This window comes from Strix uralensis, chromosome 4 (assembly GCF_047716275.1).
Source record: "Strix uralensis isolate ZFMK-TIS-50842 chromosome 4, bStrUra1, whole genome shotgun sequence".
Taxonomy (NCBI): Eukaryota; Metazoa; Chordata; class Aves; order Strigiformes; family Strigidae; genus Strix; species Strix uralensis.
The window spans coordinates 51,186,887-51,210,971 of NC_133975.1; the positions used below are offsets into that span (position 1 = coordinate 51,186,887).

A 24,085-nucleotide genomic window follows, 5' to 3' on the forward strand; every position below is an offset into this window, starting at 1 on the left:
ACTTGAAGCACTCAAGTGCCAGGGTGGTACAGGAAAGCAGGTGGCATGGCAGTGGTGGCAAGAAGAGGGGAACTGGTGCCTTGAAGATTCCAGCTGCCAGCCAAGGGGAGCGAGGGGACATAGCCCGTGCAGAGCTATCCCCTGTCCCCCTCACCTGCCTGGGGCAGACAGGACACCACAGGGATGCTTGCATCCTCTGGGAAAGGCACCACCCTGGGCGGGTGTATTTTTGTGGAAAGAGGGAGCTGACAGAAGCCCGAGCTGTTGTCCCTGTTGAGCTGAAGGGTTCCCATCCATCGCCTGGCTGATGCTGCCACACCATCACAGCTTTCTGTCATGGCAGTTTAGCCTGCTGCTCTTCACCAGCCTGCTCCTGGTTGCTTGTTTCCTCTTTTATGTTTTTCTAAGCCTCCGTTAGGGCTTGGAAACCCAGAGTGATCTTCTGTGCTGTGCAAGTGTACAAAAGATGTATTCTGTCTGGATTTCAAAATAAGCCATTAGAGATTAAATGATTATAGGTTTATTTAGAGCCTGGAGGTATTTCCTTCTCATCATGTATGATGCAACGTCACATGGCAGATTAAAGCTCAGAGTAACTTTCAAGGCTATTTTTAATTTGTCCTCAAATAAGCCCTGTTTTTATAAAAAAAACCTGAAAAACCTCCAGAGGGAGAAGAGTAGAGCACTCCTCTGTCATCTTCTGAAATGAATTTGAGCACCAAGCTGTGTCTACCTTTCCTCAAGCAGTGCTCATTATAAGGTATGCAGAGGGATACAATGTGAGTGAGCCTTGCACTCAGCTACATGAGTTTAAAATGCTTGACACAGGCAGCAAAAGTGTATTGAACCTGCACAGGAATTTTTTTTAGACCACTTGCCTGATCTGAACGTCACCTGTAGAGATGCGCAAGAGCCTGGCAGAGCAGCTGGTGTAACCAGGCTGGATCTGGGGGGCACGAACTGCCCAACAGCTTGTAAGCTGTGAGAAACAAAGGAAGCCTGATGAAGTGTGTTGGTGGTGAGCTACATGCTGATTTGCTGCAGAGAGGACACCACGCAGCAATACCGCTTCCATGGAAGGTGGCAGGACCTCTCCTCAGTCGACTAATCCCCAGCTAAGCCCCTCTGAAAAGCTCTTCCCTAACATGGGATTGGCCAAAAAAGAAAATATACAGAAGAGTTCATTGCTTCCAGAGCAACACAGAGACATCAATGGCCACATAGAAGGATTTTTTCCTATCCACAACAGCTCTCTGGCCCAGATGGCTGGGGCATAGACTTGTGGCCCATGCGGCAGTTTCCCTGCAGTGGGGTGCTCTGCGGCTAGCTGTCCTCCCCTCCTCACGCTGCCATATCGGTGAAAAGCTCTGACAACAAGCAGGACTGACTAGGGATAAAGCATCACTATCTCTGCACAGCCCTGGTAAAAAGTCTGTGACATGGTCCACTGGAGCAGGTGGCTGGCTACCAACAGCACCTGGTGGGGGACCTTGGGGGAAAACACCTACTAGAAGACGGTTCACAGGGCAGGTGAAAGCTGCCACCTTGTCTGTCATTGTGGAGATAACACTAATGAATAATAACTTGTATTACCACAACATTCAGGAGACAACATGCTTGCCCATGTGTTTTGACACTGGACTGCTGTTCAGCTGCTTGGGGGAGGAGAGACATGGTTTGGAAATCAGGATGAGCTGCAGATTTTGGCATCTCTGGATATCTTCAGACGTTGTCTCTGGATGACCTAACCCATCAGGGAAATGGTGAGCTACGTGTTCTTCTGGCAAAGGTCCAATCTTGCCATGGGCCCGCCTAGGGCAGCCCTTAGTCAGCAGCAAGACGTGGGCTCCAGCCTGATCATCCCCAGGTGAGGAAGACCCATGGTGTGATGAAACCTGGGCTCTTTGGGAGTAATCAGCAGAGGCAGCGGCCTCCAGAGAGACCTGTGCACAGTGGAGCACAGGGGCACAAACAAAATGGGATTATTCTGGTGTCTTGTCTTAAAATTTTATCCATTTATGAAGGAGCAGCCTTGAAAGTTCTCCAAGTAGCCAGTTAGCAATTAGTTTAAGCAAGAGACTCCTGGCTTCATTGGACAAATTACAGGCTTTGTTCCCTCATCTACTTATTTTTTTTGGTTTTTTTGTGTGTACCTTCCCCTCCTTGATTACTCAATCAGAAACAAACAGGGAAAATCTAGTGTAAAGGGAAATGCTGACTATTTTGCAAAGGTCTCCAGATGATGAAATAAACAAAACAAAAATAAACAAAGGAAGTATTTTTTCCTCTACGCTTTCAGTTATTCTAGAAGCTGCTTGTAACACTGGTTAAGTAAAAGCTATTGCATCACAGGTGTAATTTTAACTAGAGAGTAGATCTTTTTCTGCTAAGCAGGTATGATCCATGCAAATAGAGGTGAATTTTTATCCGATATGTGACACATTGCATGCTAAGTATGCAAACACTGCAAACTACCAGAGATGTAGTGTAAGGGAGATGCATACTGTGGGCACAGGACTTGCTTCAGGGCCCTCTTCCCTCTACCCTGAGCCCTTGCAAACATCTCTATGTAGTTTGCTCAAATATTCACTGTCATTTTGATGGTCTGAGCGGGATCCAGCTTGTGCATTGCTCTTGTGGTGTGGACTTTTTCTAATGGATGACATTAAAATCAGAAAACGAGTACTTGGGAGTTATATAATTGCTTGCTCATTGGCCTTTTTCCCCCCTCTCTTTCTCCCAACTGACATTTATGCTTTGACCACAAATATTTTCCTAAGGTTGAAACTTTGTATAAAATGTATGAGTTCCTAAACAAACAAGCCTGCCAGTTGCCTAGAAGCCACCTAAAATCCAAGATGAAAAGAGGGGAAAGGAACTGACTATTGTTACTAATAAGTGGTATTTCACGCTTAACAAAACCAAAAGGGTAATTTTGAACAGTGGAAAGCTGGCTTTCCCTTGAGACCTTCATTTAGAATAGCTTAAATTCTCGAATATTTGCATATGCTTAACTTTGCCTATTGATTTCTATTGTCTTTAGTGCAGCTGCTGATCTGCTTAGCCTGTAAGGCCTGCTAAATCTCTGCAGTCACAACCCTTGGCCGCAGTTTGCAGCCTGAGCTGGTTATCCACCGCGCTGGGTCTCTGGCAGCAGCCTCGGCTCCTGAGGCATGTCGCCCTCGGCGGGAACGCGGGCTTCCCGGACGACCCCAAGGAGCTCTGACCCCAAGCAGCGCCCCGGCTTCAGAGCGAGGAGATTCTCTGCACAGGCCTCCCTGGGGGGTGAGGCAGGAATGGCAGCACCACGTCCCTGTGGAAGTGTCGCACCCGCTGCCCCAAGAGCAGGCTATAGTCACTGCCGGGCGCCAGCAGGCCGGGGAGCCCCGCAGGGCCGGCCGACTGGCTCCCCTCTCACCGCTGCCTCTGCCCGGTAACCCCTCAACACCGGGAGCCGGGCCTCACCCGGCCTGAGGGAGCCGCAGCAGCCGTCGGCGCCAGCCTAAAGCAGCCCGTCACGCCGCCGGCCGGTGCCCTGCGCGGGGGCCCAGGGAAAACGCTAAGGCGGCAGGGGGCGAGAGGCGGCGGCGACCGCCACCGACCGCCGGCGGGGACACACCGACTGACAGGGCGCCCCGCCCCGCGCGAGGCGGGGCGAGGAGCAGCGCTCGCCGTCGATTTGTGCGCCGGAGCCGGCCCCGCACTTCCCATTGGCTGTCCTGCGCTGTCACTCCCGCTGGCGGCGGCGGCACCTGGGGGCTGGACTTCCTCGTTGCCGTGGCGGCAGCGGCGGGGCTGGCGGTAGGTGAGCGGCGGGGAGCGGCGCCGCGGCGGCCGGGGAACAGGGGGTCGGCGGTAGCTGCGTGCCCCGGGCGTCCTGCTCGGCGCGGTCAGAGTCCCGCAGGGGCGGGCCTGGGCCCGTTGCGCTGGGGCCGGGCCTGACTGGGCGCGGCGAGTGCCGGGAGAGGGAAAACCCGGCTGCCGGTGAGGCCGCCGGTAGAGCCGCTGCCGGTCCTGGTACCGAAACGGTGCGTGGAGGGAGGATGGGACTCGCGCGGGTGCGCGGAGCAGCGCGGTGGCATGGCGGGGCCCCGCGGCCCCCCCGCCGCTCGCCTGGCGCAGGACGCGCGTCCCCGGGCGGGGCCTCCCCGGGCCGGTGCGGGGAGCCGGGGGCGGCAGCGGGGCCGCGGCGGGAGCTGGCCGGCGCTGCTGGTGCCGCATCCCCTGGCGCGGCCGGCAGGGGGGTGCTGCCCCGGGGGGGTGCTGCCCCGGGGGGTGCCGGCGCTGGGGGGCGCCGGCGTCGGGGTGGGCGGCGGGTGCCCGAGGCCGCTGCTGTGGCTCCCTGGCGCGGGAGGCCGGTGTGCCCGCCGGGCCCCGCAGAGCCTGTGGGGAGCGCCGGTCTGGGACGGGGGGTGGGAAGCAGCAGTAAGCCCGGCAGGCAAGAGGCATGGGTCTGGGGTGAAGGAAGGGAGGTGTTCTTACTGGGATTGCAAAATGGAGAGGATGTGGGTCTTGTTTAATTTTATTTTAATTTTAAATGTTTTCTACGGGGACACCTTTTGCTGGGGGTATGTGGTTATGCAGTGGAAATGCTCTGTTTCTGCTTTAACTCGTTCACTGTTACGTCGTGCATTCTCCTGCTCTCTAGCCTGCTCTACACTGGACAACGAGTAAAACGAAGGTAAACGGAAGAAGAAAGTGGGCTTGGAGATTTAGGGGCAGAAAGAAGCAGTAAATGCCTTCGTTATTGGGCAATGCTGATAAAAGGAGCACATTTGCTAGTTGAAATCTCACAAACAACAGGAAAGGAAAAAACTTTGTGACCTGGCAGTTGGCAGATTTCTTTGTTTAGAGAGCATCCAGCCTTGAGTGTTGCTTGTTTGCAAGCACAGTATTTACTTAAATAACTTTCCCAGAAAGGGTACAGTTGCAGTCGCAGCTATAGCTTTAGAATATGTTTGTACAATTGTGTGAAGAGACTGTATGTCATGATAGTTATTGAAAAGAAAGAAAAAAAAAGAAGGCAAAATAAAACATGTCCTGTCATGATCTTACATGCAGCATTATTATTTTACCAAACCACCAGGGTTCTTTTCTCACCAGAGGGTATACTTAGTATGTTAGCTGAGCCTTATTATAGCAGAGGGTGGATCTTCTTCCCACAATAGATTTCCTCAAAATATTTCCCCACAGTGTGATGTTTTCCTATCTCTAGCAGTGCTGTGTATATCCTTCACTGTTTTGATGTGAATTATTCCAGGAATGTCGGGGTTTGAGGATGTTGGGTTATACCTTGCCACTCCCCCCCCTTTTTTTTTTTTGGTTATATATGGGCAATCTGCAAATGACCAGCTTTGCTGCATTACATCTCTTCTTATCTCTAAAACATGAATACCAAGCTGGCTGTGTTGTGATCTGTGAAGAACAGGAATGGGTGATGTAGTTGGGTACTGCAGCTCTTGCGCTTTTTGCAGTCCAATTTTTAAAAGGGACTGGGAACTTTAATGCCCTGATGCATGTAAAGAAAAAAAAAAACTTCCCTAAGGGTTTATTCTCTGAAGAGGAGAATTCAACTTTTTTAACGTGTATCAAGCTGAGTGCTAGGAATAACTAGCCACTTTTAAAATTTCAGTTAAGTGAATAGAAACGTTATCTATATTTTTTATATATATATGTGTATGTGCAGATGCATGTTTGTGTTAGTGCCTGTCCGCACTAGAAACTATTTATATAATTGTTTTAGTATAAGGAGGGTATGCAGTTTGTAGAGGTAGTTTGCAGTGTAACATGCATTTTTACTTTCTTCGCTAATGTCAAAGAAGAGTAACTACCTTAACCAAACTGGAAATGGACTGTGAAATTGTTGTTTGAAGCCTTGTTGTGTTTCAGGATACAGCTTCTACTTGAACACATGATGTATTAAGACTTGCAGCAGCTTTTCTGGGGGGAGAAACAACCAAACATTAAAACAGTTGTGGTTTTAAAAATGTGCTATGTCTTCAAAATAAGTAAATTAAAAATGTGGCTCACAAGGCCATTGGAAGATATTTAGCTGTGCCTGTAAACTCAGATGGGAAGTGGCTATGTAGGTTTTCACTCTTGCATGGAAAGTGCTGCTCTGTCCCCTTGGAATAGAGCTGCACAGGGATTTGTCAGCAAAATGTTTGGAGGATGGAGGGGTGGGATTCAATGGAGATGACTTAAAAAAACTAACCAAAAATTTAGTTAAGACCACATTTTTCTAAAGGGTCTGGCATGCCTCATTATCTATGGTAGGGATTGGTAAACTTCAGGGTGCTTCAGAAAATCTGGCCACTAGAATGAATGAGGGTTGAACTCCTCTGAAATACCACCCTCACGTGCATCTGAATTACTGGGAGCTTGAACTCTTCCTGTTTTAAATAGTCTTACCTGGAGGTAAAACCATCTCTTACCAACTGTGTTGCATCCCCCTTCCCCTTTACAGCAACTCCTTGTGTGGAATATGAACACAAGGAAAGTAATTAAAGTATTTTTAGCATTTAAAATGAAATTATCACTAGGAAAGATGGCTGTAGTCTATGGGGAGCAGACTGTTCAGGAACCCTTTTAGAAAGATATCCCAAATTAATATTTAGCTCATGTTGTACAATGTCATTGTAGTGCAAGTTGTATAGTGGTGAAATTTTTCAGCTTGGAGGCAACATCCACTTATACTAACAGGGAATGTGATCTTTGGATCTTAAGGTTTCCTGCTATTGTGCTGCTTATATCTTCGTAACAAGGTAATTCCCCAGGCTGAGAGAGATGGCAGTCCCATATTTCTGCTGTTTCAGATGTCAGTTTTGAAATGATTCCCTACGTTAGTGTTACCACCTTCAGAGGGTTGCTTATGCTTTTTTTTTTGAGACAGAACATGAAGTTCACTATAAATATAGCAGTTGTGTCATTTAAAGCACATGCACGCACTTCAATTTTACTGTGTCCCACGGCATTCCTATTCTTAGCGTAGGAAATAGTGTAGCCAGTAGAGAGGGTATCTTCCATCAGGCTTTTGTGCTGAGGGCAACCAAATACAGTGTACACAACAACTGATTTAACTAGACAGAGCCGTGTAACCTCCTGCTTTTTCCTCTGGATGCTTTGGAGCTGGCCAGTGATAAGCACATGTGTGGATGTGAATGAATTATGCTATACAGGAGCAAGGGCTGTTAAAGACAAATGGGATTCATAGCATGCTTTAAAGCACTTAAGAGATCCTAGTAAACGGTTCGTGGTAGGAAATTGCACTGCCGATGAAGTACAACTGGAAAATCCAATCCTTTCCCTCCCCCATTCTGCTCAGTCCTGCCTCGGTGGAAGGGACCACACCTGACTGCATGACCGCAGCTGACAGGCAAGGATGGTGGGGTGAGAGATGAATGCCTGTTACCTAGAGGCTTAGATTAAGAAGGGCTTTATTGCTAATACCTAGAACTTGAATTAGCACCAGGCTTTGGAAACAAACTGAATGCATGCATTTCCTACCTGCCCAGAGTGGGAGAAGGAATCTTGTTTCCTTGAGGAATCTTTGGTGCTTCAAGGGTTACCTTTTGCTTTTCAACCCTGTGCTAAGATAGTAAATGCTGCTGCTGTAAATTGCCTAGTTTAAAACTTGTCACGGTGAGTCATAAGACTTGATGTCTCGGATCTTTCATTTTCTTCTCCGCTTTACAAAAAAAGCTTTAATTGGTTTCTGGTTCAAGCAGAGTTCTCAATGTCTTATTAGTATAGCATGTTTAACAAATAACCCAAACCTATTGAGATTAGGAGTGACAAGGGAGTGTCACTAAAATCTTTTACATGCTTCTGGGATGAGAGCTGTTTCCTCCCCCCCACCTTTTGTGCATTAGCATCCCGTTGTCATTATCAAGTTCAGGCTAAGTCCTTGGGCCTTTTGTATTGCTATGCCTTTTCCCCTTCCCATGTTATCCTACTCTCTGGAATTCCTGACTTTCACTGAGTGCAGCACAGAAGATAACACCTGACTGCTGACAAGCTACATCAGTGTTATCTGTCCATTGCTGTTGGAGCCAAGCTGTCAGTGTGCTGCTGCTCCATGTGAACTGCTGCTTCTTGGGATATTCTTGCTGCAGTTTAGGGGTGTGTGTGTGTGTGCACATGCACATATTTGGGTTGCAGGAATGTGTTGAGTTCAGCGAAATACTTCTTCATCTGGGTTTATCAGAAATAATACAGTTCTGTATTTGCCAGTACACCACAAGTACCTATGTTGATTTGTTCAGTTTAACCACTTCTGAGAATTTTTAAAAATTTCCTTAAGCAGTAGTCCCAAATATGACACTATAACACTAAAAGTTTGGACCTGTTAGTCTAAAAAGCATTACAGATGATTTGGGCAGTTGGTTGATTTTTGGTTTTTGAAGCAGAGTGATTTTGCTGAAAGAAAAGATCAGGTCTGCTGGGTTTCAGAACACTTCTGCCTTATAGATGGAGATGGCAAGGGCACAAAGGTGATGACTCAGTACCTGAGCTGAGCTGTCTTGATTCCTCTTTGTTTGTATGTATATTGCTGGAAATCCCTTTTTACTGGCAGTCCACAAGCCTGACAGTCGTGCAGGAAATGCCTCTTTTGGTTGTTTTCACCTCTTGCTCTGAGCAGCTTATCGCTCTAGGATCACTTGAGTACTTGTTTCATTCACATTCCTTCCCTGTTTCTCTTGCCCAGGAAGGATACATGACTTGCTGAAAAGAGAGAAAATGCTATGCTGGGGATACTCGTCTTTTGGACAACCTGGGATAGGTAGCAACCTCCAGGTCATTGTTCCTGAACCACAGGTGTATGGATTCATTCATGACAGAAATGTCAAGGAGGTGGCATGTGGAGGAAACCACTCCGTGTTCCTGTTGGAAGATGGGGAAGTGTATACCTGTGGCTTGAACACCAAAGGCCAACTGGGGCATGACTATGAAGGAAGCAAGCCAGGTAAGTCTGCTTTTTATGTGAGCTTCAAACTGTCTTGAGGCTGGTGGACTGAGAAGATTATAGAAGCTGCTTTGTGTTGATTGCTCTGGAGCTGCGAACAGAGCTGAAGATCATGTGTAGTAACACAGTAATGATGCTGAATAATATTTGCTGGCTCTGGAAAACTAAAGCTGAGCAGTATGGGTGGGGAGACAGGTCTGCTCAGTTTGTCTAGGAAATGCATCAAAACAGAGGCAAGCGCAGATGGTATCAGGGCAGATCTTGTTTGGCATTACGCTGCCTTTTTATAAAAGGGAAGAGAGGGCCATGAGTCACAAGTGTGTTCTGCTTTGTCTTTCCAATTGCACTGCATCCTTATGACTACTCTTGTTCAGTTACTGTTGGGAATTTTGTCATTTACATCAAAGAGGAGAGATCTGTGTTGAGTATTGTGGAGAACAAACTTGGTTTTGGCCAAGAGGGTTTGTAAATGTTGTTTTCCCCTCTTGGAAATCTCTTGTCAACTTGTACCTTCACTCCTTCATGCTTTCTTATTCTAGAAGAAGGTCATTGTAGCCTTGTGTTCCCCAGACTCAAACTGAGTTTTCTTCATTGTGTTCCAGTGGGCAGAACTAGTGTATACAGAACCACAGGCAGCTAATGCCTCGCCTTCCCAGGGTGAAGGAGTGGTTTAATTGTGTATTGTTACTTTGAGAAGCTCTGAAGCCTTTCTTAGGGACTGACTTTTGAATGTTGGCTTTCCAATTCACCTTCCATTAACTTCTTGGTTTTGGCATGTGGTAAAGATACAGGTATTTGTTTCCATAATATAATAAAAATCCCTCTGTGGGTAATTAGATCAATAAGACATCATCTTTTCTCAAACTGCAGGCTTGCAGTAGGTCTTGGGGCTTTTGCTTTGCACCCTATTACTGCAAGATAGAGATGAGATGTGTACAAAATAGCTGCAGTTCCTCATGTAGTATGTGCAAATCTGACTTGACTGATTCCACTGCTCCTTTTGTCTGTCTGTGTGTCTTTTGTCTCTTTCTCTCAAAATGGGGTGGTAATGTTGGATGCTGGATGTCTGTGGTGCTGGGTTAGAGGAGTTGACCTTGAATCTGGCCTCTCTTGCTTTTCCTGCAAGTAGTTTCCAGACAGTTACTAAAAGAGGTCAGGATTACCATGAGTGCTTAAGTCCTCTGTCTGCACAATCACTGTTCATCTTCTGAGGACTTGTAAATTTAGGCCCTGGAATAAATGAGATGCTTAGTAAAAGGAAGCTAAGCCTAGAGAATATCCTACCTAACCTGATGAGGATACTTAATCCTGCAAATCACCTAACTAGCTGCATAACTCTAGTGCAGAGGCCCCAGAAACTCAGTACTGTTCTGAGTGCTGTAAAGATGTGTACTCTGAGAAACATCTTTGGGCTAGCCTGCTGTTTACCTATAAAATAAAGCAAGCATACAATACTGAAAACGGAGGCTTCACGGTGAGTAGAAGATCAGAGCTAGAAATGGATCTCATGAATCCTGAATGTTGAAGTGTAGACCTCTAGCAACTGGGTCATTCTGCCTTCAGCTAGGACTGTAGAAGAGGGGCAGCCTGAGATTTGGAAATAGAAATAAAAAGTTCTTTGGGTTTGATCCCAAGTGCCCCTCTTCTACCCCTTAAATTAAGGGACTGTCACTAAGGTATGACACCAACTACCAGTTATACTGCAGGTTTCATTTATTCTGAAAAAGGTTCTGCAGTACTGCTCTCTGAGGAGCCTGTGACCGTCCTTGAGAAACCATGTTTCTCTACTGACACAGCACTACCACCTTGCCTTCAACGGGGTTTCTGCTGGCTGGGGCAGGTGAGAGGGATGTGCTGTAAAGCAAGGAACAGCTTTCCTTTTCATCTCATGGTGAACACTCACAGCAGTCTTTATGATAACAACAGTAAACTGGGGGAGAGTCCCATCCCACACACTGCTTTGTGTGGGTCTGCTTTGGCTTGCGGCTATGGGAACTGAATTTCTTAATTCTCCTTTGCAAATAGGAACAAGAAGAATCAAGCACTCCTCTCACCCCCACCTCCCTTGCATGGGATAAAGATGACCTTACACCTTCCATATAGAAAGGTGTGTCAAAGATCATCTTTCTTATTCTCCCTTAGTTGTGGACCTATGAATGAACCCATATCTGATGGGAAGTGAAGAGTGTGTGTGGGGCATAGGGTCCTGAGCTGATGAAGATGATAGAAGACTATCAGGACGTGCCTGAAGTAGAGAATGAGAGAAATGCCTGGAACTGGGAGTCTTGCAGCTGCATCTATCCAGCCTCTTCTGGATAGGGCAGTGTTGGCTGAGGCCTCTTGGTTTTACTGCCTTATGTCTTGATTCTGCCTGGCTTGTGAAGGCAGCTGGAAGTGGCTGACCTCTGCCCAGCTCTGGAAGTGAGCTGCATCTCCTACTGTGGGAGGCTGTGACACAATACTGTTTGTCCCCCTCCAGGAAGCCTCTGGAGAGCCCCTTCTGGACTTCAGAAATGCGTACCATGGCCTGCAGAGTGGCTTGGTGGTGTTTGAGAGTAACATCAAGACATGAAAATATGCAGGGGTCTTGAACCTTTTGAAGGCTAGATGACCTGAGGGGTGGAGTGAACTCCTTCCTGCTGCCCAGGTCTGTGCTCATAAGAGGAAACTCCCTTTCATCTCTCACGCTTTTTGTGTCTGGGTGTACGTGACGCTTATGGTGTCAGCATGCTAAAAGCTTCAATTAGTGTTTTCAGAACACATGATCATGTTTAATCAGAGATGGTTATTTGCCAGGATGATGTCTGCTTGTGAATAAAATTCTGGGACTTTGCAATGCACTGAATATGGTGCTAACCTTGTTCTCCTTGCAAGGCCTTCAGGCTTTACTAATGACTTCCAGTGGGAGAAGAGTTGTTATATTTGCAGTGAGTGCCTTTTAAAGACCTTGCCTCCTTTTTCTTCCCTACTACGTATTCCAAATAACTTTTTTTTTCTTTTGTTCTGCTGCCCATTTACACATATCTGTAGGAGGAGGATTCAGTTTTGCTTCTCATTCACGTTACAAAAATGTCAAACAGTGGCACAGAATTGTTTCAGCAATTCCTCTTAGAGGAGTCCTTTAGAGGGCACCTTTTGAAATGAAAGAAACTTGTTAATTAAAAAGCTGTGTTTACTGTCACATCAGCTGAGCTTGCGGATGTAATGCAGAGACAGGATAGCAGCCAGTGAAGTGATTCTTGTGGCTCTCCACTACAGGGAACAGAAATTACTGGGGGACTGTGTGCCACTGAGAGTATGAGTTAATAGAGGGGTATTTTCTGGAAGTGCCCTTTCCTTGGATTTTACATTATGGTGGTAAAATTAAGATGTCTAAGAAGTTTATCCTAACTATAAGAACATTCATTTTGGCTGAAAGCTAACAGCCTGTGATCGTTTCCAACTCCCCACTTCCGAGCTAGGGTAATACCGGGTGTGCCACTCCTATAGGCTCCACCAAGAGCTCTCTCCCCACATTGTTATGCTAGTTACTGTTTCATTCCTTCTTTGAATTGTGGTTGGCAAGCTACTTGAGTCCATACCTCTCAGGGATGGATACTTGGCTTTATTAATATTGAAATGATTGTTTTTCCTCACCTCTCTTTTTTATTTTTTTTCCTCTCCTGAAACAGTCTATAGTTTGTGTCTATGCAGTCATTTGACAGAGATGCAGAGGGGGAGATGCTGTCACAGTGTTCTCTCACCATGACCATAGTTAATAAAGCTTCTGTCTGACCTGTCCTAATCTTTACTTGTGTTGTTACTCACTTGGAGTCCCTAGAGTCTCTGGCAATGCCTTAGGAGAAGCAACACAACAATCTTTATTGTGAAGTATTGAACCCACTGTTCTGCAAAATCAGCCTGAGTTTGCATTAATTCCTGAGCACTGCTGTTACTGTAAAAGCCGGCAGAGGAACTCTATAAGACTTGTTTTGGCGTTTTAGAAAGCAGGCATTCTTTATTGCAGTGCTGGATACACTAAAACAAAAGTTCATCCTTTATATACCTTAAAGACATGAATATTCATACATTTTCCAAGAAGTCTCCACCTTTCTGCCTATCTATTACGTTTACGTAATGCTGGCGGTACAAAATTACACTACGCATGCCTGGGGCTCTCGGGTGGTCGTCAGTGGTCATTTGGGGAGTTAGCTCTCTGCTCCTTTTTCCCTTTTATAGTCATGAGTCTTTTGAGGACAATTTCTTCTCCTTGGATGTTTCCCAACTCTGTTGTCCAGCCAAGATGTTCTTTCTTATCCGCCTTGTTTGAGCATTTCTGCCAGGATGTATCTATTCTCAAGGTCAGGATATGTTCTCTGTACATTTTAATCACTCAGGCCTTGTTAAATACAAAGTTAAACATTGTTTGGTAAAATAATTTCTTAATGTTTAAGGTATAATGGATCACTAACTGTTACAGGCCTCGACTTGCAAACAGCAACTGCTTGTAGGCATCAGCTAGCAGGCATCACTGTCAGGTGCTAACATACATTATATCTCTAATGGGAAGTGATAATTTAGTACTGCAATAGTTTTAGGAAACAAGAAATGTATTCTTCATATCTAAATTTCCACTTCTTCAGCTCTCTAATTTGACTTGGTTTGATTTTCTTTGGGTCTGATATGTCTTGACTGTCTGTGTTGATTCTTAGATAAGTGTGTTTTATCTGAATGTGCATGCCTATGCTGGGGAACAAAAGACAGGCCCAGGTACCCAAGGTAAAGGTTCTTTTGGGATTTAGGCTGAATTACAGAGGAATGTGAAATAACTAGCTGGCTGTTAGTCGTTTGTAAAGCTTTAAAAACATGCTTGAGTCTGAGATGTGGAACTTGTTTTCTAGTTTACAGATTTGTTCTCTGCAAGTCATTTGGACTTTGTTTGACTTCTGCTAGTACGAAAACCTGGGCTTTGATGATTAGTGTCTCAAGAGAGTTACAGGAAAATATCTGGTGCCAGATCTGCCTGAAACCTTTCCTCTGGTAGCATACAACATAGAAAACCGTGCTTTTTTTTTTTTTACCAATTTTCCTGTCTGGATGCAAATGTGCAGGGTAGCATTGCCTCTGTGTGCATTGTGGAATTTATCTGCTCAGAGCTGCAGGGCTAGAAATGTTATGTTCAATCTCTTTCAAAAAGCAGGAAAAAACCCCTCCCAAACAAAAAGTCGCTACATGATCCAGATCCCCTGGATTTCTCTGAACTCAGTGGCCTTTCTTTTCAAACATAAATCCACTTGTCCTGACCCTCAGCACGAGGTTACAGTGACCAGACACCTTGGTGTTCACTGTGGCATGCCTGTTAATCATAAACCCTGTAACAGCTGAGAATTCAGATGTGCGACCTGCTTGGAAGGACAGTCTGTATGGGTTTTCCTCTTTTAGCCTCTTACGGGTGGCTAAGAAGTCAGTCAGGAGGCCCTGGTTGCTCAGGAGGAGTGGTGGAAGGGTTTGTGGTTGTTGGAAGCAGCTGTGGAAGCGAGCAGGTTGCAGCAGCCATAGCTCCTTGTCTGCATTGAATAGGTTAAGGTTGAGAGCTGCTTACAGGTGGGATGACAGTGGCAGGAGAATGGTTAGTTCCCTTCCCCTTCCTCCTCTATGCATGAAGTAAACAAGGAAAAAAGAGCTCAAACACTGGTAACTCCAGGAGGTTCCACGAAGCAGGCTTTTCACAGAGGGTCTGAGACCGTTTTGTCCCCCTGTTTAGGCATGGAGCTGAGGCTCAGCATGCAGCTATTGCAACACTTCCCAAGTGCTGTGGTCTGGGAGAGTCCTGCTTCGCATTCATCATGTTTTCTTTTACACCCTGAAAGTAGAGCCACATGCTGTAAAAAATGTAGTAGAGGCATTGGTCCTGCCAAAGCCTGGGAGGACGTGCCTGGAAATGAGTGTGCTGAGGGATCTGTGGGGAGGGATGGAGCCATCTGGGGAACAGAGAGGCCCTTGCAGAGTCAGGCCTTAGGTGCTGGCCTGCAGCAGCTGACTTTAAACCTGAAAAATAATAAAGGAAGGATTAAGACGCAATTTATGTTTCAGCACATACTGTAAATATTACTTGTAAAAAGAGCCAGATTATTAAACTGTCTGCCCCTTGCAGAGTTGGGTACGTTCATTTGTAGTCATCCTTTTCCCTCCTTTGATCACTTATAGGATCTGACAGAGTTATTTGACGTTGTTTTGTGCCTTCACTAGTGACTGCAGCAACATCCAGCAATGTGGACTTGCGTTATGGTGTGTCCATCTCAGCTGAATTGGTGCAATTTGGGCTTCAGGATGATTTTAGGTTTCAAAATTAGAAGGCTGGATTTAAAAATTACTTCATTTTAAAATATGAATATGTACATATATGTACAAAATATGTATATGGTTGAATGAGAAATAAAATCAAAGGAAGTGTTTTCCCTTAGATATCTTAAATATGCATGAGTTGTGTTGAATTGGTTGGCTGAGGGCTCTGAATATGCCAGATATTTATAGTGGGCTCTTTTAAAATTTGCATGGTTTGGGTTCATGGGAACTGACTTCTACCAGTACTGTCTAAAACCGCAGGATTAGAAGAGTCTAAACTGAGGAGAGATAAGGCTCTTTAAGAGAGCCTAAACCAGTAGAAATCTGTTTTCTTGTCAGTAATTTATAGTCAGAGCCTGAAATGGCTATAATGTGTTCTCAGATGTAATTCTGAAGTGCTGTCTCTAAAAACACATGTATTATTAAAACCACCAGATTTCTCTTTTGATTTCACTTTGCTGAGAGGTGAAAACAAGTGTGAGCCCAGGGAAGCCAGATACTGTTGTGTGTGTTTTTTTGTTTTTTGGTTTTTTTTAGAATCAGCACAGCCTATTTTACTGAGGACATGAGGGACCATTTTAATGTCTCTTGTCTTGAAAGGCAGAGCTGCAGTAGGAATTACCACCTTTTTGCCCTTTGATTGAGGATTTGTAGGTCGGTTTAGCAACCTAAACTTGCATTTATCTTGGTCGTATTTGTTGTTCCTATATTGTGTGTACTATTCAGAGGCTTTCTGAAGGTGCAACAGAAATAAAAGCTGTCTGCATGCCTGGTTTGCAAGGAGTATGAAACCCTGGTGTTGGCCTCCAGAAGAGGCATAACTATGTGAAGATTTTAAGTTTGACTCAGTCAACATTAAACAGCCTGATACTCCTCCTTAAGCTATATTGGAAAGAAGAATTTATCTCAAAGATCTCTGTGAAACTTTGTTTTCTTATCAGAAATCAAATATGCTTGACACTTAAGGCTGCTAGCAGAAAACAGCTGTTCCTACAGCAGAGCTGTGAAGAAATGCTTGCTCCCTTAACACCTGACCTGCCTTTTAAACAGCTGTCTGCCTATATAAACTCACCAAAAAGGAATGTACAGATGCTCTTACCTCCTTTTCTCAGAATGCCTTTCAAATCTTATAGTAAATTAATAAATAAACTCTTGTAGATGTTTAGTCGGACTGCATTAATTACCTGCCTTTCCCAGTCACCATGCTTCTTTCCAGTAATGTATTTTCAAGCAGTATTTGTGAATCTGATGGGGATGTCATTGAAAGCAAGGACAAGTGTGCTGTACTGAGTATGCACTGTGCAGGTGTGGCTTTTCAGGAATGTGTGGCTCTGTCCTGCTTCCATGCAAATCACTGCAGGTTTGAAATACATGGGAACAGAGTAAGGAGCACACAGAGTGCTTTTGAAAATCACATGCTACTTTGTCAAAGCCTGGGACTGCCACAGGTGAGACTCTATCAAGAGCAGATACCTAGAAAACGTCACCTCCCTTCTAGAAAAAAAATACAAAATGCCGATGTGAAGGCTATATGCTTCCTGTTGTGGAAAACTGCTCCAGTAATGTGAAAAGATGGCAAAATAGCACCTATCCAGAGGCAAAAGAGCGAAGTCCTTGTGGCTGGCTTGCAGTGTGCATGGTATACAGCAATGCTCTTTGTCTTGCAGGGATTTGGAGGTACTTCACTTTGAGCCCTCTGCTCAGACATGATCACCTGCCACAGAAGGACACTCGTACAGCAGTGATCTGCAGGATTGAGCACAGCAGATGGATAATAGCAAACTCTTTATCTTACCTCCTGGGGCGGTGATTTGCTGCCTGGAGTAACTGACTGAGCCCCAAGGACAGGCTATAGAGCCTTAAATCTGTTGTGGTTTGCCAGCATGTGTGCTGGAAGGGGCTGTGTTAAGGCAGCTGGGCAGGGAGCAGGGCTGTGTTTGGGGGAGCACTTCAAGGAAGAAACGAACAGATCTTTATTCCTTGCAGTGTTAGGAGGTCAAAGTGCTGGTTTTTAAGTGGAGCTGTCAATTTTATGCTGGTTGCCTTTTCTTTTGTGTTTATAAGGTTAGCTCAATAGTTGCTACAGGACTATGTTAACTCCTCCTGGACTATAGTGAAGGGCTTACTCTTCCTTTCCCCTGGTCTGCCATTGACCTTTGTCACAGCTCTCAAGATTGCTGTGGCTTTGCTTGGGATTTCTCGGGCAGACACACAGCTTTGCACTATGTAGTGCCAGCACATCAAATCCAGTATCTATGCACCCATCTCCCTAATTCCTCCTTCCGCCTCTGATGTCCATCCTCAGCACATCACCCTGGGTTCTGGCGTATCCTGCCCATGCTGGAGTTGCTGCGTGGTGTTTGCTGGGGTGTCCACGGTGGACCTTGGGGGGTTTTCAGCAGTCATGGCTCAGCTGCAGCTTCTGTGCTGCCAGTGGCCAGCAAGCCTGGCCGAGTGACCACCTTTACAGCTCTCTGCAGTAACCTGAAGAGGAAAACAGGCTTGCTCCGGGTTTCCTGAACATACATTTTTCCTGTGATTCTTTCACAAGTCTTGATGCCTTCCCTCTTTGAAAGACCTGCCCTTACTTGTTTACCTCCAGAGTCTGAAGGTGGGTTATTCCCTCAGGCAGTTTATGCGTGTCAGACCGAAGCCTTCTCTTCTTGCCCAGCTCTTTCAAAGAGCCTTCTCTGGCTGGCTGTGTCCATGCCAGTCTGCCTATGGCTCCTCAGAGAGGCACTTGGAGAGGCTATGTCCCTTAGACAAAAAGCAGCGATGTGGGGAAGTAAAAGGCTTTCTATGGCTGTGTCTGAGGAGGGGGTTTGCTTTCTCAGGGTCGGTGTCTGCTTTCACAGCTGTGAGGGGGAGTAACTGGCAAAGCATATGCGAAGTGGTGTCACAGTGGCCTCTCACTTCTTGCTCTTACATTTCTGCCTTGACATGACCACAGGCGGCTTTATAAAGTAAAGGCAGTGCTAATAACTAAACCAGCCTCCCTCATACTTAAGCCTGTAAGTAGCCATGCTAAATAAATTAATGAGCAGTACTGTATGTGTTGTGCAGGGAAGCAGTCATCTTTATAAGTGTCATTAGTGTCTGTGGATGAAAGGGGACTGCAGAATTGTTGTATCTGTTACTTGGAGCTTTCAGCCTTGACCTATGGACAGTGTTCCCACCCCTGTGACCAGCAGTTTTCCTGGGAATGTCACCTGTTTTAATCTGTCCTCTGTCCTTTACTGTCTTCCCCTCCTCTATTTTTTGTCCAGTGAGTCTACTCCATGTTTACACTTCCTCCTTTGTAACCAAATGATCAGAGCCTTATCAGCTTCAGTGCTGCTGTGGTGAGTCTCTTTAATCAGGCTGCCCTTGGTACTGCTCTGCTTTCTGCTGCAAGCATAGCAGCAGTTCACAAAGTTCATGAAAGGAAGATCTCAAGATTTGCGAGTTGGACTTGTAAAACCCAGCCTCCTTGATGGGTATAGTAAACTTCAGTTGTCAAAAGTTGGAGGAGGTTATGAAACGAAGAAGTTAACAGTCAGAATCCAATATAACTGTTTAGCAGGTATTCTTTTATTGGCAGCGCTGGGGTCACCCTGGGGATTCTCCACCATAAGGGCTCCCAGAATTAGCAAGGGACATCAGTTTACATACGCACAATCATACATATTCATTACATTTCCTAGAAAGGGGTGTCTTATGATAATGAGTTCCCGGAATTCATTTATGTAGTCTGGGCATGCGTAGTGAAAATAGGGTGAGGGTCTTCGGTGGTCGAGGGAGGAAGTAAGTAGTCTTCTTCAGTGTTTGCTAGTTGACCCTCTTCCTGGAGCATGCGCTGTAAAGTCCAGGTGTCTCTCTCCTAAGTCAGCAAAATCAGTTTTCCTATAATAGGGTCTCTGTTTCTCTTTGTTTGAACTCCCCCTTATCTCATTCTAGGAGTTGCCCAAGTGTCCACTGAAGGGCTTGAGTCTGCTATCAGTGACTTACATAGGGAGCCTAACGAGTGTTTCAATCTTACCTAAACAGACAAAGGGACCTAAAGAAACAGTTGAGAAGTCAGGAGTCCTTGAGAAACAAATGAAGCAAAACACAAGCAAAGCTTTGAAACAAATGAAGCAAAGCTTTCATACATCACATCACAGTTTAGTCTTGTTAGAAATTAATTTGTTTGAGCCCTTTCATTCCCTTTCAGTTGCATGCTGATGTAAACATTTTCTTGCTCCATACTTCAAAGCTTTTGCCCCATACTAAGAGAAGTTTGAGAATAAGGTGGGCTGCCATACATGGGTGAAAACAGCAGGCAGAAAGCAAGGGCAGCTGCTGTGCAGTGGGGATGGGGTCTCTCTATGGGGTTTGCTCTTGTAGTCTTGTGCCATGCAGGTGCAGAGCACAATGTTTCCTGCACCCTTGTGTGCAGTAGTCTCATGTAGTCTAAATGCAAGACACAAGCAGCATGTCATGCCTTCTCAGGCTCAGCAAGGAGGAGGAAGGTAGCAGTGGTGAAATTGTGGGGCTGGTGTCAGGCAGCACGGTTGCAGCTGCCTACGTGTTGTGTGTTGTATGCCTGGCCATGCCAGAGAGTGTCTGCAGTCACAAAGGTGTGTTCCTGAAATCATCCTTCAGCCCTCACCTCCTCCCTGTAAGCCTTCCTCTGTTACTGCTGACAAAACCACAGCCTTCAGAGGTGGTATGGCTGAATCCACAGGAGCAGTTTTAGCTGGCTGGGTTAGATTATGTTTTCAAAAGCACCTGATAAGTTTGGGAAGTCTGTATTTTGCTTAAGTGGTTTATAAAGTCTGATTTCTTCTCCCCAGTCCCAGACTCCAGATGTTGTCTGTGGCAGCTGTGAGCACAAGATGCCTAGGTGGTCGGAGTTGAAAGTGTGCAAAGGGAAATCAGAGGCTCATTCTTTGGGGCTTTAAAGGAGAGAGGAAGAGGCAAAAAGGTCCTGACAAACAGCATGATTTTCCCCTCCCTAGTTACCAGTTTTCAAGTGGCAGAATCACACTTCCACTGGGAATGATGTTTCCTGGAAAGGTTGGTGAGTGTTCTTGTGCTGCTAATACTGGTAAGAGCATTGAATAGCTAAGACAAAGTTATGCTGACAGAATAAGGAGAAACCATTGGGGAGGGAGAAATCTTGGGTACACTTAGTGCACTTTAGATTGCAAGCATTTCAGTTGCTGCACTTTGTTTTTCTCTTTTCCTCTTCCCAATTTCATAAAAACACTCAGACATGTTTTTATGCTCAGCTGACTTCATTATGACTGAAACATGAAGCTCATCACAGCCTAGAAATACAGACAGGATGTCTGTATGCAGAGACACCTCTGGGATGTGCCAGTGGAGACTGAGGAATTAACTGAAGCTTCCTACTTACTGTATAAAAATCTTGTCAGGGAGTTTGGTGATCCACTGTCTACTTGCTTTTTGTATGGTGGTTTAATGAAATGTTGGTGACTGATAGGTTTGGGTCATGGTGGCTTTTTTCATTTTCTTGTAGTACCCGTTGAAGGCAGTAGCAGGTTTTTCATGGAGTTTTTGCTGTTGGATCAGGCTTCCGTAAGTGCTAATGCTGTTAGTGTCACCTTGTTAGATGGTTTAACGTGTTGGTGTAATTCATCTCTGAAAGGAGAGAACTCTGCTCCATTCCTGTAAGAATTAGGGCTTTTCAGTACTCAGAGAACGGAAGGACCATATGGGTGAAGTTTAGGTTGCTATTGGTGTCTGATTAAATATTCAGCTGCCTTGTGCATTAGAATATTGTATCTCACACTTCTGATATTTAGGTCCTGGTTGCACAATGCTCAGGCATCCTCTGTGTGGATGTGGACTATATTAACAAGCATGGCAATCCAAAGAAATTGGCTCCATCTGTCCTCAGACTTCCCAGCTGCTAGCATTTAACCCACAGGAATTTCTTACCAACAGTTGATTCTCCTTTCCCTGTGTTTCTACCACCATCCCTTTCTTATCTGGGCAAGCTAGTAAGACACCTATTTTAGACTTGAAATCAATTGAAACGCTTCCAAGGCACAGCTTCTCACCAGCAAAGAAATCCAGATTTTGCCACTGAAGGTGTAACCTCAGGGCTGATAGTTTCTCTATGTCATTTTCAGATGGTAGAAGCCATCTGGTGCTGTTTGTGTACATCCTGGTACACATATGGCTGAAGGATTCTGCAACGTCCTCTAGCAAAAGCCTGTCTTGGGCTATAGCATCTGGAAGCTATACATAGAAAGAGTGTACCAACTCTCTGATAAACTTACTAGGAGAAGGAAAGCTAATTAATCATTTATTGCCTGTGCATTCTAATCAGTGCAGTATAACAGCACTTTGTGCTTCCAGCACTTGCAGACACTGAAGATCTTGTATAGCTTTCCAACACTGTGGGGACAAAGTATAAGCCCTGTTTTATTAATAGTGAAGCTATGGACTGAAGGTGGGCTTTTCATTCTTGGCCCAGCTTTACTGCCATTTCCAAACCTTCAAGCTAAATGTGCTGACTGTCAGAAACCTGAGTTACAGAAACATATAAAACCTGTCCTCAACTTTGCTGGAGTGTCCCTGCAAACCACAGACAGGCAAGAAAACACAAGAGTAGTTCTGGGAACTAGGCCTGGTGCCTTCAGAGAAGGGCTGTCCCAAAGGCGTTTTGCCTGGACCTCATTCTTTGGTCCAATGTGTATTTTAGGAACAGATCTAATGAGGTAAAGACCAAAAGAAGTCAGACCTTGATATGTCTGTTTATGTTGAGATCCATGAGTTAAAGTGGACAGAAGAGAGAAATGAAAATTTGAACTCCACCAGATACAAAGAACTGATAAATGACTTCCGAGCATTGGTGCTGTTTTGAGACAGCTGATGGCTTCAGAAAGAAAAGATTGGGTCAGTGTGTACTTCTTGGAACTTGGGGTGGTTTGTTTTTTTTGTTTTTTGAAAGTTTTATAACATGTTGAAACAATGTATTGCATAACTCCTTCAACCCTTCCCTGTTGCTTTCAGGGTTTTGTTCTGCTTATGTTTGTATATAATTGTGCCTGTTAAACTCCATTTGACTGGTTTTATTCATCAGTTACTGAAGACACAATACTAAGAATAAACTTCACCCTTTGCACCCTTCATTTCGGTGCAGTGATCCATCTCTTCTAAAGAATGAATAATGGTGTTGTGGTGATCTGGAAATTAAAACAAATGTCTACCAGCCACTAAAATGCCTCATATTTTGATGTGAAGGAGTGGGAGGTCAACAAAGAAGTAATTGTCAGATGTTTTTTGTTAATACTACCCATGTTAGCAGGGAGATGAGATGGTACATTTGGTGGCTTGGCAAGCCTGGCAGTGAACTGGGACCCTTGTTGGACTGCCTGGGCAAGCTGTACATACCCCCAGGGGCAGCCTGGCTTTTTTCCATCTCTGGAAGGAGATGTGTGTGAGCATGTAAAACTTAAACTGTTTGGCGCTTACATGTCTTCATGACATTGCAGGTAAGCTGGTCTTGACAGAGTCTTAGGAATGTAGTATGGTGAGATGGGCCATACGTGTACATTTCTAAAGGCAAAGATCTTCAGCTCCAAGACAGGCATGCTTTTTTCTGTCTGTGGTCATCCAGTGAGTCCAGGTGAGGCTGTACTCTGCTTCTTGGGTGAGCAGTGCAGTCACTGAAGGCTTTCAGTGACACAGGGTAGCCTTTCAAAACAAGTCAGTATTTATTAGTCCCCTGGGATGGCACACAGAACAAAGTCAGGTTTGTGTTGCTAAATTAACCTTAAGATGAAGTCTGTGGGGACTGAAGCAACCACTCTAGATTTCTAAACCTGTTGGATGTCCTCTCTGTGTCCCAGTGTGTGAAGCTCTCACTCTGTAGTCCTTGACACAAGCCTTCTGATACCTTGGGGCACTTTTTCTCCAGTTGGACTACTGCTGTGGTTGGAGTCTTACTTCCTCCAGCTCCTGATGCTAATCTTTGATCACTGGAGTCTTCTGTCACCTCTCCAAGATGCTCTGAGAGTTCAGGGGCAGCTTGTAGTGGTCCTTCCACAGCAAATGAGACATGTATACTTACTGTGGCAAATACTGCTTTCCCAGGGAAGAAATTATCTCAGTCATGCCTGCAGGTAGCAAAACACAGTCTCTGTTATGAATGCCCTAGCCTCCCATATTGTCCATGTTTGTCATTTTGTCAAACTTGTGTTGTCCCCAGAGTGTTTGGCAGTGTGCAGGGACCAGCTTTGGAGGAAGAGCAGGATGGCGAGTTTGTGACCAGTTTTAATAGCTCAGGCGCTCTGGACAATGGCCAGTCTCAGTGCACTCTGGCCAGCAAGCTTACAGCAAAGTGATGGGTTCATGAATCAAAGGAATTTCCTGGGGAGATGAGGATGGCTTCAACCCTTTCTTCTTTTGATGGTGGGATCCTCTCCAGCAGGAGCTTTAGTTTTAGACCTTCAGGTCCCAGTACAGAAACATGCTTGGCTGAACTTGGGTGATGTGTCAAGGCACATTGCAGTAGATATTTTTTTGTCGTGCTGGATGACTGAGAGCAAGAGACCATAGCCACATGTGCTGTTGAGTTACCTTGTCTGTTTGTGATTGACCTTGACCGGCCTGTACAGCTGCTGGCTGTTTAGAGCTCACAGGTCACCAAGTAGTGCTACAGTTGGATGCTTATGGGCCCAAGCGTGGAAACTGGGTGTGTAAATTGAGTTAATTGCCCTCAAAACCTGTCTGTGTCTTTGTGTAGGGTTGGCAGTGGGACTGGGTGAAATTAGTCCTGCTGGAAATAGCTGCAGGGCAAAG

At 45.5% G+C, this 24,085-nt stretch overlaps 1 protein-coding gene across 7 annotated transcripts in view; it reads left to right on the top strand.

Annotated features, from left to right (window-relative positions):
- The first annotated feature begins 3,736 nt into the window (after positions 1–3,736).
- Positions 3,737–24,085, top strand: part of LOC141942781 (putative E3 ubiquitin-protein ligase HERC3) — a 54,663-nt gene continuing 34,314 nt past the window's right edge. For 5 of the 7 annotated variants that reach the window (XR_012628744.1, XM_074866723.1, XM_074866724.1 and 2 more), the window contains exons 1-2: positions 3,812–4,028; positions 8,708–8,965. Coding sequence is in view for 6 of the 7 variants with exons in the window: in XM_074866723.1 (XP_074722824.1) it covers positions 8,740–8,965 (226 nt within the window). In the remaining variant the exon portion in view is untranslated. The other 2 variants (XM_074866725.1, XM_074866726.1) reach the window with 2 other exon arrangements.